Here is an 18,774-nt window from a genome sequence, read left to right as displayed (position 1 = left end):
AAAAATGAGACATTAAAAAAAAAAAAAAGACTTTTCCCTGTGGAACAGAATCTTCCTTACTCAGCCACACACTAACGTATTCTCTCTCTTTCCCTGCAGGACTCATTGTTGCCACTCTAGCAGTTTGCTGGATGCCCAATCAGATTCTACGCATTATGGCAGCCACTACCCCAAAACAGGAATGGTCAGTTCACTACTTCCGCACCTACGTGACGCTGCTTCCCATAGCCGACACCTTCTTCTACCTGAGCTCAGTGATAAACCCCATCTTATACAACATCTCTTCAAAACAATTCCGGGAGGTCTTTGTACAGGTCCTGCGCTGTCGCCTGACCATTGAACATGCCAACAAAGCCAAATTCCTGCACATACAAAACTCAGCTAAAAGCAGCACAAATCATAAACGCCCTTTAATTCTCAGATCCTTCCGACAAAGCTTTTCTTCAAACTTGGCAATGGAGAAGCCACTGAGCACTTTTCAAAAACAGCCTGAGTCTAATCAGACCTCATCAAGCGGAACCTCAGCCGCTCCAGACATGGAGCTACAAGTGGTCGAAACAGCAACCCAGGAGAACGGTTTGTGTGAAAGTGAAATCTGAGGAGTATGATATTAGAAAAAGACAGAGTAAAACACTCGGCTTTATGTGCTTCTTTATTACACGTTCATCATGTGCATGAATGTGTGGCCCTTTACTGGAACAGAACACCAGATTAATTCTGGCCTAACATAACAAAAATATATTTCTTGTGACTTGCCATCTTTGCTTTGGAAACAAATCACCAAGAATTCTTGTCCCTGACAAGGAAGTATCAAGTGCTTCTACAGTCTAATCTACAGTTGCATTGTCATAAGAGTCAGCATTAGTGACAGAGGCGCAGAGAAGGTCCCGCCATGGAAGCGTGGTGCAGAATTCCTCTTTTTCTTGGTTCTAGGTCCGTTGCAGAGAGGGGTGTTACAACAAGTGATGCACACAGAGTTTACTTTGCCGGGTGTACAGAAGGACTGGTAACCAGAAGAGGCCATCAGACAAGCTCCTGAAGATGCACATGATTTTCGATATAATATCCCTGCCAAAAAAACAAGATATTCACATTTTAGAAACATATACCGCTACACACTAGATTCACTTCACTATCAAATTCTGAAATTGGATGGAAAGCCAGCATTATCTTTGCTATTTCACAGTCACGTCTACCATTTATGGCTGGTTTGACTCAAAGTCACCATCAGGAGAAGTTTACAAGAAAAAAAACAGTATTCATTGCAATAATTATTTCTGCATTCTTACTCCTTGTTTAGCTGAAAAATGTAATACATCAGCAATGAGTTTTCCAAATAATTTTAGAACGAAAATGCATGTCCTGTGGTCACAGAATTTAAATAAAATAAACATAAATATAATGGCATTTTAACATTAAAACAGCTTGCTGTTGTATTTTCAGTTTTAAGGAAAGGAGACGTGTCATAAGGTGTCCTGAGATGATGTTTGGAACCCGAGAAGCAGGAGAATGGAGGGGTATATAGTGTTTTATATTATATAGTGTGTAGTGCTCCATATTATATAGTGTTTTATATTATATAGTGTGTAGTGCTCCATATTATATAGTGTGTAGTGCTCCATATTATATAGTGTTTTATATTATATAGTGTGTAGTGCTCCATATTATATAGTGTTTTATATTATATAGTGTGTAGTGCTCCATATTATATAGTGTGTAGTGCTCCATAGTGAATAGTGCTCCATATTATATAGTGTGTAGTGCTCCATATTATATAGCGTGTAGTGCTCCATATTATATAGTGTGTAGTGCTCCATATTATATAGCGTGTAGTGCTCCATATTATATAGTGTTTTATATTATATAGTGTGTAGTGCTCCATATTATATAGCGTGTAGTGCTCCATATTATATAGTGTGTAGTGCTCCATATTATATAGCGTGTAGTGCTCCATATTATATAGTGTTTTATATTATATAGTGTGTAGTGCTCCATATTATATAGCGTGTAGTGCTCCATATTATATAGTGTGTAGTGCTCCATATTATATAGCGTGTAGTGCTCCATATTATATAGTGTGTAGTGCTCCATATTATATAGCGTGTAGTGCTCCATATTATATAGTGTTTTATATTATATAGTGTGTAGTGCTCCATATTATATAGCGTGTAGTGCTCCATATTATATAGTGTGTAGTGCTCCATATTATATAGCGTGTAGTGCTCCATATTATATAGTGTTTTATATTATATAGTGTGTAGTGCTCCATATTATATAGTGTGTAGTGCTCCATAGTGAATAGTGCTCCATATTATATAGTGTGTAGTGCTCCATATTATATAGCGTGTAGTGCTCCATACTATATAGTGTTTTATATTATATAGTGTGTAGTGCTCCATATTATATAGCGTGTAGTGCTCCATATTATATAGTGTTTTATATTATATAGTGTGTAGTGCTCCATAGTGAATAGTGCTCCATATTATATAGTGTGTAGTGCTCCATATTATATAGCGTGTAGTGCTCCATATTTTATAGTGTTTTATATTATATAGTGTGTAGTGCTCCATAGTGAATAGTGCTCCATATTATATAGTGTGTAGTGCTCCATATTATATAGCGTGTAGTGCTCCATATTATATAGTGTTTTATATTATATAGTGAATAGTGCTCCATATTATATAGCGTGTAGTGCTCCATATTATATAGCGTGTAGTGCTCCATATTATATAGTGTTTTATATTATATAGTGTGTAGTGCTCCATAGTGAATAGTGCTCCATATTATATAGTGTGTAGTGCTCCATAGTGAATAGTGCTCCATATTATATAGCGTGTAGTGCTCCATAGTGAATAGTGCTCCATATTATATAGCGTGTAGTGCTCCATAGTGAATAGTGCTCCATATTATATAGCGTGTAGTGCTCCATAGTGAATAGTGCTCCATATTATATAGCGTGTAGTGCTCCATATTATATAGCGTGTAGTGCTCCATATTATATAGTGTTTTATATTATATAGTGTGTAGTGCTCCATATTATATAGTGTGTAGTGCTCCATAGTGAATAGTGCTCCATATTATATAGCGTGTAGTGCTCCATATTATATAGTGTTTTATATTATATAGCGTGTAGTGCTCCATATTATATAGTGTTTTATATTATATAGTGTGTAGTGCTCCATATTATATAGTGTTTTATATTATATAGTGTGTAGTGCTCCATATTATATAGTGTGTAGTGCTCCATAGTGAATAGTGCTCGATATTATATAGTGTGTAGTGCTCCATATTATATAGCGTGTAGTGCTCCATATTATATAGTGTGTAGTGCTCCATATTATATAGCGTGTAGTGCTCCATATTATATAGTGTATAGTGCTCCATATTATATAGTGTGTAGTGATCCATAGTGAATAGTGCTCCATATTATATAGTGTGTAGTGCTCCATAGTGAATAGTGCTCCATAGTGTACAGTGTGTAGTGCTCCATAGTGAATAGTGCTCCATATTATATAGTGTGTAGTGCTCCATATTATATAGCGTGTAGTGCTCCATATTATATAGTGTGTAGTGCTCCATATTATATAGTGTGTAGTGCTCCATATTATATAGCGTGTAGTGCTCCATATTATATAGTGTGTAGTGCTCCATATTATATTGTGTTTTATATTATATAGTGTATAGTGCTCCATATTATAGTGTGTAGTGCTCCATATTATATAGTGTATAGTGCTCCATATTATATAGTGTGTAGTGCTCCATAGTGAATAGTGCTCCATATTATATAGTGTGTAGTGCTCCATAGTGAATAGTGCTCCATATTATATAGTGCATAGTGCTCCATAGTGAATAGTGCTCCATATTATATAGTGTATAGTGCTCCATAGTGAATAGTGCTCCATATTATATAGTGTGTAGTGCTCCATAGTGAATAGTGCTCCATATTATATAGCGTGTAGTGCTCCATAGTGAATAGTGCTCCATATTATATAGCATATAGTGCTCCATAGTGAATAGTGCTCCATATTATATAGTGTGTAGTGCTCCATAGTGAATAATGCTCCATATTATATAGTGTGTTGTGCTCCATAGTGAATAGTGCTCCATATTATATAGCGTGTAGTGCTCCATAGTGAATAGTGCTCCATATTATATAGCGTGTAGTGCTCTATAGTGAATAGTGCTCCATATTATATAGTGTGTAGTGCTCCATAGTGAATAGTGCTCCATATTATATAGGGTGTAGTGCTCCATAGTGAATAGTGCTCCATATTATATAGTGTATAGTGCTCCATATTATATAGTGTGTAGTGCTCCATAGTGAATAGTGCTCCATATTATATAATGTGTAGTGCTCCATAGTGAATAGTGTTCCATATTATATCGTGTTTTATATTATATAGTGTATAGTGCTCCATATTATAGTGTGTAGTGCTCCATATTATATAGTGTATAGTGCTCCATATTATATAGTGTATAGTGCTCCATAGTGAATAGTGCTCCATATTATATAGTGTGTAGTGCTCCATAGTGAATAGTGCTCCATATTATATAGTGCATAGTGCTCCATAGTGAATAGTGCTCCATATTATATAGTGTGTAGTGCTCCATAGTGAATAGTGCTCCATATTATATAATGTGTAGTGCTCCATAGTGAATAGTGTTCCATATTATATCGTGTTTTATATTATATAGTGTATAGTGCTCCATATTCTAGTGTGTAGTGCTCCATATTATATAGTGTATAGTGCTCCATATTATATAGTGTATAGTGCTCCATAGTGAATAGTGCTCCATATTATATAGTGTGTAGTGCTCCATAGTGAATAGTGCTCCATATTATATAGTGCATAGTGCTCCATAGTGAATAGTGCTCCATATTATATAGTGTGTAGTGCTCCATAGTGAATAGTGCTCCATATTATATAGCGTGTAGTGCTCCATAGTGAATAGTGCTCCATATTATATAGCATATAGTGCTCCATAGTGAATAGTGCTCCATATTATATAGTGTGTAGTGCTCCATAGTTCGGCACTTCCAAACTTCAGCAATTCGGAACTTCGTAAGCATCACATATACTAGGCTCTGGCGGTTCGGGAGGAAACTACCGAAGGAAGTTTAAATACACTTGGTTTCCTTACTGTTGCGGACCGTTTTGCACACAAGGGGATAAAACCCAGTTTAGGCGATAATCCCCTTTCAGATAGACCAGCAGCTACTGCAATCACCAACCTCCCGAACTCCAAACTGCAAGTATTCACCAACTCTCGAACAGCAGACACACGAACCCTGGAAGCAGCCGAACAGGAAAAGCAATACGAACAACTTACACTCCTGGCAATCGGCATACAGTCAAGTATGTGTATAGTGCTCCATATTATATGGCGTGTAGTGCTCCATATTATATAGTGTATAGTGCTCCATAGTGTATAGTGCTCCATATTATATAGTGTGTAGTGATCCATGTTATATAGTGTGTAGTGCTCCATAATGTATAGTGTAAAGTGCTCCTTAGTGTATAGTGTACCATATTATATAGTGTAAAATGCTCCATAGTGTAAAGCGCTCCATATTACATATTATATAATGTATAGTGCTCTATATAATATAGTGTATACTGCATAGTGCTCCATATTATATAGTGTGTAGTGCTCCATAATGTATAGTGTAAAGTGCTCCTTAGTGTATAGTGTACCATATTATATAGTGTAAAGTGCTCCATAGTGTAAAGCGCTCCATATTACATATTATATAATGTATAGTGCTCTATATAATATAGTGTATACTGCATAGTGCTCCATATTATATAGTGTATAGCGCTCCATAGTTCGGCACTTCCAAACTTCAGCAATTCGGAACTTCGTAAGCATCACATATACTAGGCTCTGGCGGTTCGGGAGGAAACTACCGAAGGAAGTTTAAATACACTTGGTTTCCTTACTGTTGCGGACCGTTTTGCACACAAGGGGATAAAACCCAGTTTAGGCGATAATCCCCTTTCAGATAGACCAGCAGCTACTGCAATCACCAACCTCCCGAACTCCAAACTGCAAGTATTCACCAACTCTCGAACAGCAGACACACGAACCCTGGAAGCAGCCGAACAGGAAAAGCAATACGAACAACTTACACTCCTGGCAATCGGCATACAGTCAAATTCCCCCCAAGAATGAGACAACACTTCAGCTTCAGGGTTAAACAGCAACAACACTGATTTATTCACACAACAGGCTTATAAGGGCTTCTCCCATGCAAGGGAGGGATTTACAACAATTACACAATACACCAATCACACATGAGTTAACTCCCACAATGCCTCACAATCCCTCCCCTCTGGCCTGGAGATAATTGGGGAAGGAATCTAATTATCTCCCAGGACAGAGGCAAAACTCCATTACCCACATGGCAGACAAAAAGACAGTAAAAGACATAAAATTACATACTGATACATTTAGTACATAAAACACACATTTCTACATATCCCCAGATAGCTAGAACTGAGCGCACATTATTAGGTGAATGGCACTCAGATCACACAAATACAGTTTAATTGCCATGGAGCCAAAGTCTATAACTACACGAATGGGCTCCATGGCATGGCTATCTGGGTTAACACATTCACATAGTCGGGTCCATAGTCCAAAGGCAAGAGGCGGGCAAGCAGCCCCCTCCAAGGACACGTGGCAAGGTCGGTTTCGCCACACTTCTCCCCTTTACCCCCCAGACTAACAGGGTATCTGACCTCCTGCCGGTCAGTGCCCTGGTTAGTCCAGCAACCCACCCACGAAGCACAAACAGCAGTACCTCCCACCCACAATAAATGTTTACTCCACCTGGATAAAGTAGCAGCTTGTCCAGGTCCAGGTTCCTCACCACGGCTGTGCGGGGAGCTGGTAGACTGCCTTGGTGGGTTGCTGAGTGTGCTGAGACCAGCGTTACTCTGCCCTGGTGCCAGCGCTACCACTGAAGTAGCCTGATTGGAGCCTGGTTGTGGGAGGGGGAGACCGACCGTCTCCCCTCTGGGTACACAGCTCTGGGGCTGGGGGACAGGACCGACCGTCCCTACCCCTTGTGCTGCAAGTGAGGAGACTACGGTCCCATCTGCACTGTTGGGGGGTGTAACATCTCCCCTTGGTGGGTTAGGCTGCCGCTGGAGAGAGGGTGTAACAAGCTCCTCTCTCTGAACTGTAACCTGCCGCTGGGGAGAGGGGGTAGCAGGCTCATCTCCCTGACACTCTCTCTGCTGGTGGAGAGGGGGACCAGCTGTTTCCCCTTTCAATATTTTGTCCTGCTGCTGGGGTGCGAGACTGACGGTCTCTGCTCCCTGCAGGACACTCTGCCGCTGGGGAGAGAGGACAGCACCGTCTGCTCCCTGGGGTACACACTGCCGCTGGGGAGGAAGGACAACACCTTCAGCTCCCTGTAACACACTCTGCCGCTGGGGAGGAAGGACGGCACCTTCAGCTCCCTGGGACACACACTGCCGCTGGGGAGGAAGGACAGAACCTTCTGCTCCCTGGAGTACACACTGCCGCTGGGGAGGAAGGACGGCACCTTCTGTTCCCTGGGGTACACACTGCCGCTGGGGAGGAAGGACAACACCTTCAGCTCCCTGTAACACACACTGCCGCTGGGGAGGAAGGACGGCACCTTCAGCTCCCTGGGGAGGAAGGACGATACCTTCTGCTCCCTGGGGTACACACTGCCACTGGGGAGGACACACACTGCCGCTGGGGACACACACTGCCGCTGGGGAGGAAGGACAACACCTTCAGCTCCCTGGGACTTACTCTGCCGCTGGGGATGGAGGACGACACCTTCAGCTCCCTGGAATACAATCTGCCGCTGGGGAGGAAGGATGGCACCTTCAGCTCCCTGGGGTACACACTGCCGCTGGGGAGGAAGGACTGCACCTTCTGCTCCCTGGGATACACACTGCCGCTGGGGAGGAAGGATTGCACCTTCAGCTCCCTGGGGTACACACTGCCGCTGGGGAGGAAGGACGGCACCTTCAGCTCCCTGGGGTACACACTGCCGCTGGGGAGGAAGGACAATACCTTCTGCTCCCTGGGGTACACACTGCCGCTGGGGAGGAAGGACAACACCTTCTGCTCCCTGGAGTACCCTTTTGAATCCCCGTAACGCACTCTGCCACCGTATAGGGCGACCGATACCTTTGGCTGGATCTGCAATGAACCGCAGGTACTAGTCTACCTGGCTCCTCACAAACTGCATGAATTTCTCAGAGGGGACAAATGTAACGAGAGTCACCCGCGAGGCATACTCTTTGTCAAACGCCGAGTGTAGCTGGGTGCCATGCTTGCTCTGCTGAAGTTGGTTTCCTTTGTAGATAGGGTTGCTGTACGGGTACTAGCGTTGCCCTCAATTTGTAATCCAGGAATGGTGTTGTCTGTAGCTGTCCCTCTGGTTGTAGGAACGATCCCGCTGCTTGCCACCAATTGTTGTGGACCGTTTTGCACACAAGGGGATAAAACCCAGTTTAGGCGATAATCCCCTTTCAGATAGACCAGCAGCTACTGCAATCACCAACCTTCCGAACTCCAAACTGCAAGTATTCACCAACTCTCGAACAGCAGACACACGAACCCTGGAAGCAGGCGAACAGGAAAAGCAATACGAACAACTTACACTCCTGGCAATCGGCATACAGTCAAATTCCCCCCAAGAATGAGACAACACTTCAGCTTCAGGGTTAAACAGCAACAACAATGATTTATTCACACAACAGGCTTATAAGGGCTTCTCCCATGCAAGGGAGGTATTTACAACAATTACACAATACACCAATCACACATGAGTTACCTCCCACAATCCCTCCCCTCTGGCCTGGAGATAATTGGGGAAGGAATCTAATTATCTCCCAGGACAGAGGCAAAACTCCATTACCCACATGGCAGACAAAAAGACAGTAAAAGACATAAAATTACATACTGATACATTTAGTACATAAAACACACATTTCTACATATCCCCAGATAGCTAGAACTGAGCGCACATTATTAGGTGAATGGCACTCAGATCACACAAATACAGTTTAATTGCCATGGAGCCAAAGTCTATAACTACACGAATGGGGTCCATGGCATGGCTATCTGGGTTAACACATTCACATAGTCGGGTCCATAGTCCAAAGGCAAGAGGCGGGCAAGCAGCCCCCTCCAAGGACACGTGGCGAGGTCGGTTTCGCCACACTTACATATAGTGTATAGTGCTCCATATTATATAGCGTGTAGTGCTCCATATTATATTGTGTATAGTGCTCCATATTATACAGTGTTAAGTGCTCCTTAGTGTATAGTGTACCATATTATATAGTGTAAAGTGCTCCATAGTGTAAAGCGCTCCATATTACATAATGTATAGTGCTCTATATAATATAGTGTATACTGCATAGTGCTCCATATTATATAGTGTATAGCGCTCCATAGTTCGGCACTTCCAAACTTCAGCAATTCGGAACTTCGTAAGCATCAGAGTGTCCGAATTGCATGAAACGAATTGCACATGTCTAGTAAGTGGTTGTGGTGGCAGTCCGGGCACTGGGAGCCCTATTGATGTGTAAGTGGTTGTGTTGGCATTCCTCGCACTGGGAGACCTACAGATGTGTAAGTAGTTGTGGTGGGAGTGCTGGCACTGGGAGCTCTACATATGTGTAAATGGTTGTGGTGGGAGTGCTGGCACTGGGAGCCCTACAGATGTGTAAATGGTTGTGGTGGCAGTGCTAGGACTGGGAGCCCTACATATGTGTAAATGGTTGTGGTAGCTGTCTTGGCACTGGGAGGCGGAAGTCCTACAAATGTGTAAGTGGTTGTGGTGGCAGTCCTGGCACTGGGAGCCCTAAAGATGTGTTAATGGTTGTGGTGGCAGTTCTAGCATTGGGAGCCTCCTACTCATTAGAGTAATGGTCAGGGGGCTCCCAGTACCAGGACTGCCACCACAGCCACTTACACATCTATAGGGCTTCCAGTGCCAGGACTGCCACCACAACCACTTACACATCTATAGGGCTACCAGTGCCTGGACTGCCACCATGACCACTTACACATCTATAGGGCTCCCAGTGTCAAGAATTAGCTTATTGGTCAAGATTTCTGTTATCATCCACATAATTTTCCCTACCTCTCTCGTTTTGCCAATTTTCAGAAATCCAAAGCACTTTCCCACTTGAGTTTGCCACAAGCTCCTGGAGTGAGTTTGCCAGCCTCCTCCCCACAGACTATGTGCCCTACAGGGAAACCTGTAAAAGACTGTTTAACTGGCTTGGTTCGTGCCCTTTCTCTATTCTGTTCGGGAACCGAACAGGCGCATGAACCATGGACCACCCGGGAGCTTGTTAAGCCTAATTGACAGTTTGTAACAAATTCCACCGCAGTGTTCTAATTGTTTGTCTGGATGGCCGCTGTTCGCATGAACGAACATGAGGTGGTGGCCATCTTGTTCGCATGAACGCAGGCAGCGGTGTTTGGTCATCGAGTTCATTGAACTGAAATCGGACACAGAAACTCCTGAACACCGCTGGATTTCCAGCATCACCTGCGTTCGGTTCTACACCACTTAGAAGGGCACTGTTTGGTGGAAACGTTCCCACAAACAAGGTGAACAAGCTCCAGGGTAAGACTATTGACTATGTTCGGTAGTTTGTTCGTTTTTCTGTCCTGGAGATAATTGGGAAGTAACTGTCAGGGTACCTGAGGCCTCTACCTCTAAGGGAGGTAGAGACTTGGTGGTGTATCCGTCCAGGCGAGCTGTCTCCTCCGTTCCTCGCGGTTCATCCAGTCACTTAAACACCGGCCGCGAGGAATCCACGTCCTTTTCTAGCAGGACGCTCAATACGTGACGTCATGACGCTAGCACGAGCAATCTGTCACTCAAGTGTCCGATATCCAATCGGTACTTTTCAGAGGCGTGATTTCCATCCAGAACCAGGGTATTTAAGCTTACTCCTTACTTCAGCTCATTGCCCTGTCGTGGTTCTAGCTTGTCTAGTCACTCAGTGCTCTGGTTTTCTAGTTTGCTCTATTGGTTTTGACTCGGCTCGTTGTACTTCCCTGTTTCTCTGTTATCCCTTGACCCGGCTTGTCTCTCGCTTATCTGTCTTCTCGTTTCCTCGACCTCGGCTTGCCTCTGACTATTCTTTACTCTCGGTACGTTAGTCCGGCCATTCTAAGGCCCGGTATACGTACCTTTCCACTCTTTGTACTCTGCGTGTTGGATCCCTGTCCCGATCCTGACATTACGACAGGGCCAATGGATCCTGCAGGTACAAACAGTCAGCTTGGTTCTTCGGATCCCAGGTTTGACGCCATGGAACATAGGATGGATCAGATGGCTTTGGCACTACAGGCACTTTTGTCTCGTGCTAGTAATCCACCTGAGGAGACACGTACTCCTTCTATCTCTCCTGCAGTCTCAGGTCTAGAGGTAGCCACTGTAGGTGCTTCTTCCCGTATTACCCCACCAGTACGTTATGGCGGGTCACCGGAGAAGTGTCGTGGCTTTCTAAACCAGATTAGCATCCATTTCGAACTACAACCCCGCTCTTATCCTACAGATAGAGCAAAGGTTGGATTTATTATTACTCTGCTCATTGAAAAAGCTTTGAGATGGGCCAATCCTTTATGGGAGAATGATAATCCACTCGTCTATAATTATAATGCCTTTGTAGCTGCGTTTAGAAGAACTTTTGACCCTCCTGGCAGAAAGGTCAATGCAGCTAGATTAATGTTGCGCCTTAAACAGGACAATCGAACACTTGTGGATTATGCACTAGAGTTCAGATCCTTGGCGGCAGAAGTTAAGTGGAACGAACAGGCTTATATAGATGTGTTTCTGAATGGGTTATCAGATGTAATTCTTGACGAGGTCGCTACTAGAGAACTCCCTGAAAATTTGGAGGATTTAATTTCTTTTATATCTCGTATTGATGAACGCTTAAGAGAGAGGCAGAACACTCGAGATAGGACCCGTAGACCCTCCTTTAAACTAGCGCCTACCTTTCAAATCTCTGAGTTCGAAGACTTACGTATTCCTGAACCTATGCAGATAGGCAGTACTCATCTCACTGAAAGGGAGAGACAGTACAGGAGAAGGGAGGGTTTATGTATGTATTGTGGAGTCAGGGGTCATTTACGCCTAAATTGTCCCAATCGTTCGGGAAACGCTCGCACCTAAGTTCCTCTAGAGGACAGGCCTTGGGTGTTTCTACTTTGTCCTCTATTCACAACTACAAGGAGCTCAGACTTGTGTTACCCGTTTCTTTAAAGTGGGAGAAGGGAGTAGTTAAGACTATGGCACTAATTGATTCTGGAGCTGCTGAGAGCTTTATAGATCAGGGTTTTGCTGCCAAACATGCTATTCCATCCCAGTTAAAAGAGACACCTCTGGCTGTTGAGGCCATCGATGGTAGACCGTTACTTGAGCCTGTTATTTTTCATGAGACCATACCGATTAACTTGACTGTTGGCATCCTGCATAAAGAGGATATATCCTTGATGCTCATTTCTTCTCCGTCTATTCCCATAGTTCTGGGGTACTCCTGGCTGAGGAGACACAACCCTATTATTAATTGGGAATCAGGGGAGATAGTTTCATGGGGAGAGAATTGTCAAGAAAAATGCTTGCGGAAGGTCTTACCTCTTGGATTAACTAATACATCGAATACCTCTGACAATCCTACAGAGACACAAATTCCGCCTCAGTATCTAGATTTAAAGGCAGTATTTGACAAAAAGAAAGCCGATACCTTACCCCCACACAGGTCCTTCGATTGCAAAATTAACCTACTCCCTGGTACCATGCCTCCCAGAGGTCATGTATACCCATTATCTATAAAGGAGAACTCAGTCCTAGAGGAATATATTCACGAGAATTTAGACAAGGGATTCATCAGGAGGTCCTCCTCCCCTGCCGGGGCTGGATTTTTTTTTGTTAAAAAGAAAGATGGTTCTTTGAGACCTTGTATTGATTATCGAGGCCTGAATAAGATAACCATTAAAAATGCCTACCCGATTCCCTTGATCACCGAACTCTTCGATCGTTTGAAGGGCTCTACAATTTTCACCAAGTTAGACCTCAGAGGGGCATATAACTTGGTGAGAATCCAGCAGGGACATGAGTGGATGACGGCATTCAATACTCGATATGGCCACTATGAATATACCGTCATGCCTTTTGGGTTATGCAATGCACCAGCAGTATTCCAAGATCTGATTAATGAGGTTCTTAGGGAATTTCAGCAAGAGTGCGTCATTGTATACCTAGATGATATACTCATTCATTCTAGTGACATTGAGATTCATCACAAACAAGTCAGGAGGGTTTTGCACAAGCTTCTCCAGCATGGCTTGTACTGCAAGTTGGAGAAATGTAGCTTTGATCAAACCCAGGTAACCTTTCTCGGCTATGTGATCTCTGGGGAGGGATTTAAGATGGATCCGGATAAGCTCCAATCCATTCTAGAGTGGCCTTTACCCACAGGTCTTAAAGCCATACAGAGATTTATTGGTTTTTCCAATTATTATAGGCGCTTTATTAAGGGCTATTCTTCCATTATTGCACCTATCACTAACATGACCAAACAGGGGGCTGACACTAAGAATTGGACTACTGAAGCTCTCCTTGCGTTCAAGACTCTCAAGGAGCTTTTCGCTTCCGCTCCAATTTTAGTTCACCCTGACACTTCTCTGCCATTTTTGCTCGAGGTAGACGCATCAGAGACTGGTTTAGGTGCTGTTCTATCTCAAAGGTTGGGTGTTGATAAACCATTACATCCATGTGGATTTTTCTCTAAAAAATTGACCGGTACTGAAAGCAGGTATGACATTGGTGACAGAGAATTACTAGCGGTTATCAAGGCTTTGAAAGAATGGAGACATTTATTGGAGGGTACATTACATCCTGTTACCATCCTGACAGACCACAAAAACTTGTCTTATATCGGAGAGGCCAAGCGTCTGTCCTCCAGGCAGGCTCGTTGGTCGTTGTTTCTTACCCATTTCAATTACGTTCTGACTTACAGACCTGGGTCAAAGAACTCTAAAGCCGATGCGCTATCTCGCCAATATGAACCCTCTGCTTCAGTTGAACCACTTTTGTCTTCCATTGTACCTAAATGCAATATTATTGCTAATACCAGTCTCAAAATTCATTCCCCGCTACTTGACCAGATCTTGAAGTCACAACATCTAGCTCCCGGAAACACTCCTGAGGGAAGAAACTTTGTTCCTCCTGAACTTCAACTGGAGCTCTTACAATGTTTTCATGAAAGTAAAATAGCTGGTCATCCTGGTATTCGCAAGACGTACTCTCTGATATCCAAAGATTTCTGGTGGCCTTCACTTCGTAAGGATATTGAGGAGTTCGTCGCAGCTTGTGAGACTTGTGCCAAGACTAAACTATCTCATGCATCCCCATGTGGCCTGTTACACCCCTTGGACATTCCTGAGAAACCTTGGTCCTGTTTGTCCATTGACTTTATCGTTGATTTGCCTGCTTCCAAAAGACAGACTGTTATTCTCACGGTGGTGGATAGATTTACCAAGATGGCCCATTTCGTGCCATTACCTAAACTTCCGACTTCCCCTGAATTGGCGGAGATTTTTGCGAGAGAAGTTTTTCGCCTACATGGGATCCCTTCAGAGATTGTTTCTGATAGAGGTTCTCAATTTGTCTCACGTTTCTGGAGATCCTTTTGTTCTCAAATGGGCATCAAATTGAACTTTTCCTCTGCCTATCACCCTCAGTCTAACGGAGCTGCTGAACGTACTAATCAAAAGATCGAACAGTATCTGCGTTGCTTTGTTTCCGAACACCAGGACGATTGGGTCGGTCTGATTCCTTGGGCGGAGTTCGCACACAATAACCTTGTTTGCGATTCAACTCGCTCTAGCCCTTTCTTCATGAACTATGGCTTTCATCCTTCGATTTTTCCTTCGGTTTCCTCTTCTCAGGGGATACCGTCGGTTGATGATCATGTCGCCAACCTGAAGAAATTATGGGATCAAACTCGACAAATTCTATTACATAGTTCCTCGCTGTTCAAGAAACACGCTGACAAACATAGAAGAGCGGCTCCTGTTTTTGTTCCTGGGGATAGGGTATGGTTGAGTACTAAGAATATTCGCCTAAAAGTTCCGTCCATGAAATTTGCTCCTCGTTACATAGGTCCTTACAGGGTTCTCACTCGTATCAATCCGGTTGCGTATCGCCTTGCTCTGCCACCTGCCTTACGCATTCCTAACTCTTTTCATGTCTCCTTGTTGAAACCCCTCATTTGCAACAAATTCTCCTCTAAGGTCTCCTCGCCTCGTCCTGTTCAGGTGGAGGGTCGGGAGGAGTACGAGGTCAGCTCCATCATTGACTCCAGAATTTCAAGAGGAAAATTGCAATATCTGGTCAACTGGAGGGGATATGGTCCTGAGGAGAGGAGTTGGGTACCTCAGGAGGACGTCCATGCTTCTCGCCTTCGCAGAGCATTTCACCTTCGCTTCCCATCTCGTCCCGGTTCATTCCGCCCGGTGGGCGTATCTGAGAGGGGGGGTACTGTCAGGGTACCTGAGGCCTCTACCTCTAAGGGAGGTAGAGACTTGGTGGTGTATCCGTCCAGGCGAGCTGTCTCCTCCGTTCCTCGCGGTTCATCCAGTCACTTAAACACCGGCCGCGAGGAATCCACGTCCTTTTCTAGCAGGACGCTCAATACGTGACGTCATGACGCTAGCACGAGCAATCTGTCACTCAAGTGTCCGATATCCAATCGGTACTTTTCAGAGGCGTGATTTCCATCCAGAACCAGGGTATTTAAGCTTACTCCTTACTTCAGCTCATTGCCCTGTCGTGGTTCTAGCTTGTCTAGTCACTCAGTGCTCTGGTTTTCTAGTTTGCTCTATTGGTTTTGACTCGGCTCGTTGTACTTCCCTGTTTCTCTGTTATCCCTTGACCCGGCTTGTCTCTCGCTTATCTGTCTTCTCGTTTCCTCGACCTCGGCTTGCCTCTGACTATTCTTTACTCTCGGTACGTTAGTCCGGCCATTCTAAGGCCCGGTATACGTACCTTTCCACTCTTTGTACTCTGCGTGTTGGATCCCTGTCCCGATCCTGACAGTAACTCAATTATCTCCGAGGACAGAGGCCAAACTCCATTTTATACAGAATAAGGAAAACACATAAAAATACATAATACAAGAACTACCGAACACATCCCCAGATAGCTTGGATCTGAGTGCACATTATTGCCAAATGGCGCTCAGATCCTATACACAAAGTTCAATCGCCGTGGAGCCAAAGTCTTTCACATAGTCTTTCGTTATACGAATGGGCTCCATGGCACAGCTATCTGGGATAAGTCTAATCGTGAAAATAAACTACCGAACAGCGTTCGTATGCTGTAAAAATGGAAGAAGGGAGGTCGGTGACTTTCAGCGGTGTTCGTGAGAAACATTGTCCGTTTTTAGTTCCATGAAATCATCGACGAACACCGCTGAGCATTCGCATGTCCTAGATGGACGCTGCCTCGTGGTCGGCATACGAACGACAACCACCCAGTCGGCATTCGACAATTAGGAAGTGACTGAGGTTAACCACAACATTCTAATGAGGCCAAAAGGTTAACCAGCAACACACTTCCATGCTGGGTGACCGGCCGTTCTGTGAATTGTTCGGTAAAACAGAAACAAGCATGGGGACCGTACGGACAAGGAAATAGCCGAACAAACAGACGAATGAGGGAGCAATAAAAGTATTTCACAGGCAGTTGGTTCTGTCACAGTACTCCATAGTATATAGTACTCCATATTATATAGTGTACAGCACCTCCCCACACAATTCCTCTCTCTTTGGAGATGCGACACCAAACAAGAACTGAAGAAGAGTCCAGAACACAGTAGAACAAACCATCCCGAAATCCAGCCAGATACCGATCAGGAACCATCTGCGAACTGGGACTAAACCATCAACAAATGAAGACCAGCCAACAGGTTGAAATCTTGAGAAGAAGTGAGGATCTCTATACAGTACCAACAGCGCAGAATCAACCTGTGAAAACATAAAAAACAGGAGCCCAACCGTTAAATCAATTGCGCATGCCAAGAGATAATGTACTGATGTACTGAAACAACACAGTGCCCATAATGTCAGACAAAGAGAACAAACCACCAGGCAAACATAACATTAACAGTTCGGATACACATAATAGGCAATACAATGCTGAGCTCAGTGTAATACTTACCAACCTGAGATATAAAAACAACCGGCGGGGGGTGGAGGGAATTACAATGATAGAAAAAAAAAATAGGGTGGGACAATACTCACCTCCGTGTCTTTCATAAAATCATGACTTTTCGTCATGAAATAGCAAAATCATGTAATTTTATGTCAAGACACGGAGGCTCATATTGCAAGTTTAAAGCTGATCAATAACAGAAGAGAAAACGTGGTGGAGGCCGAAAGTAAAATTCCCTGAAGGTGGATTCGCGGGACCAGTCCGCCATCCTCATCAGGTCTTCCAGACGTGCTCCCGAAGTCACGATAGACGTGGCTGATGCCCCTCGTGAAGAGTGGGTGCTAAAGATGGATGTATCCACGCCGGCCAGTGACATTACCCATTTCACCCAACGAGCCAAGGTAGTGCTGGACACCGGGGCGAAGGGTTGACGAATCGAGAGGAAGAGCCGAGGGGACGAGACCGAACGATGAGTATTTGTCCGAAGCTGGTATTCCCTCAAACAGGTCACTGGACATAACGCCAGGGTAGCTGGAAAACTCTGATACGAGATTGAACGTATAGCCGTCTTAGTGCGTCTGGAGATGTTAAATGTCACTCCGTCCAGAGTGAAAGACCTAGCATCGTAGTCCGGGGCCCATACATCCGAGACCCGTTTGCACGAAATGAGGCAGAACAAGGAAACCAACTTGGCTGACAGCTGTCGCAGGGTGAGGTCCGAATTAGGAGGCCAGGAAGTAAACAGTGACAAAACGCAGAAAACGTCCCATGTAGCCTAAAATCGAGGCCTGAACCCTGAAGTAAACTGCACACCAAAGGGTGCTGGCCCGCAGGACAGCCGTCGAAACCTCGGTGAGCCGAAGAGATGGCTGATCTATACAGGTTAATCGTGCGATACGCCCGACCAGCCTCGAATAACGAAGTGAGGAATTGGAGTATCGCCGTCACATGTGCCGAAACGGGATCCAAGTCCCGAGCCAGGCACCAGCCAGTCCAAGCTCTCCAAGCGGTCCCATATGATTGTCTAGTGCCGGGAGCCCATGCATCAGCCAAGAGGCTTCGAGTTGCGTCTGAAACGTCTTGGATTTCCCAGGGGCCTCGGAAATCCTCCATGCGAGTAGTAGCAACGAACCGTCCATCAGGAGGGGGTGTCGTTTGCCCAACAGGTCCAGAAGAAGATCCTGGTAGGATTGGAGAAGTCTGGGTACATCTATCACCAGTTCCAGGAGCTGTGGGAACCATGACTGGGTTCCCCAGAATGGGGTCAACAGGACCAAGTCGGCCATCTGGCATCGTACTTGGAGTAGAACCCGAGGAATCATGGCAAATGGAGGGAAGGCGTAATGGGGTGAGCCGGTCCAGTCTTGCAGGAAGGCGTCCACTGCCTCCGCGGCTGGGTCTGGGCGCCAGCTGTAGAACCGAGGTAGCTGGGCGTTGAGCCGTGAAGAGAAGAGGTCGATGGCAAAAGGTCCCCAGAGAGATGAGATAGTGGAGAACACTTCTACATCCAATTTCCAATTGCTGCTGTCCGACAGATA

General features: G+C 44.6%; 2 protein-coding genes across 2 annotated transcripts in view; one reads left to right on the top strand and one right to left on the bottom strand.

Annotated features, from left to right (window-relative positions):
* GPR39 (G protein-coupled receptor 39) overlaps window positions 1-731 on the top strand; it is a 233,928-nt gene extending 233,197 nt beyond the window's left edge. Inside the window, exon 2 of the mRNA XM_063429131.1 lies at window positions 100-731. Coding sequence (XP_063285201.1) covers window positions 100-599 — 500 coding nt within the window. The 3' untranslated portion in view covers window positions 600-731. The remainder of the gene's footprint in view (window positions 1-99) is intronic.
* Window positions 732-832: 101 nt separating this feature from the next.
* LYPD1 (LY6/PLAUR domain containing 1) overlaps window positions 833-18,774 on the bottom strand; it is a 201,168-nt gene continuing 183,226 nt past the window's right edge. Inside the window, exon 3 of the mRNA XM_063429132.1 lies at window positions 833-1,068. Within this exon, the coding sequence (XP_063285202.1) occupies window positions 833-1,068 (236 nt within the window). The remainder of the gene's footprint in view (window positions 1,069-18,774) is intronic.

This window comes from Pelobates fuscus, chromosome 8 (genome assembly GCF_036172605.1).
Source record: "Pelobates fuscus isolate aPelFus1 chromosome 8, aPelFus1.pri, whole genome shotgun sequence".
Taxonomy (NCBI): domain Eukaryota; kingdom Metazoa; phylum Chordata; class Amphibia; order Anura; family Pelobatidae; genus Pelobates; species Pelobates fuscus.
This window is presented reverse-complemented; position numbering and strand designations above follow the sequence as displayed.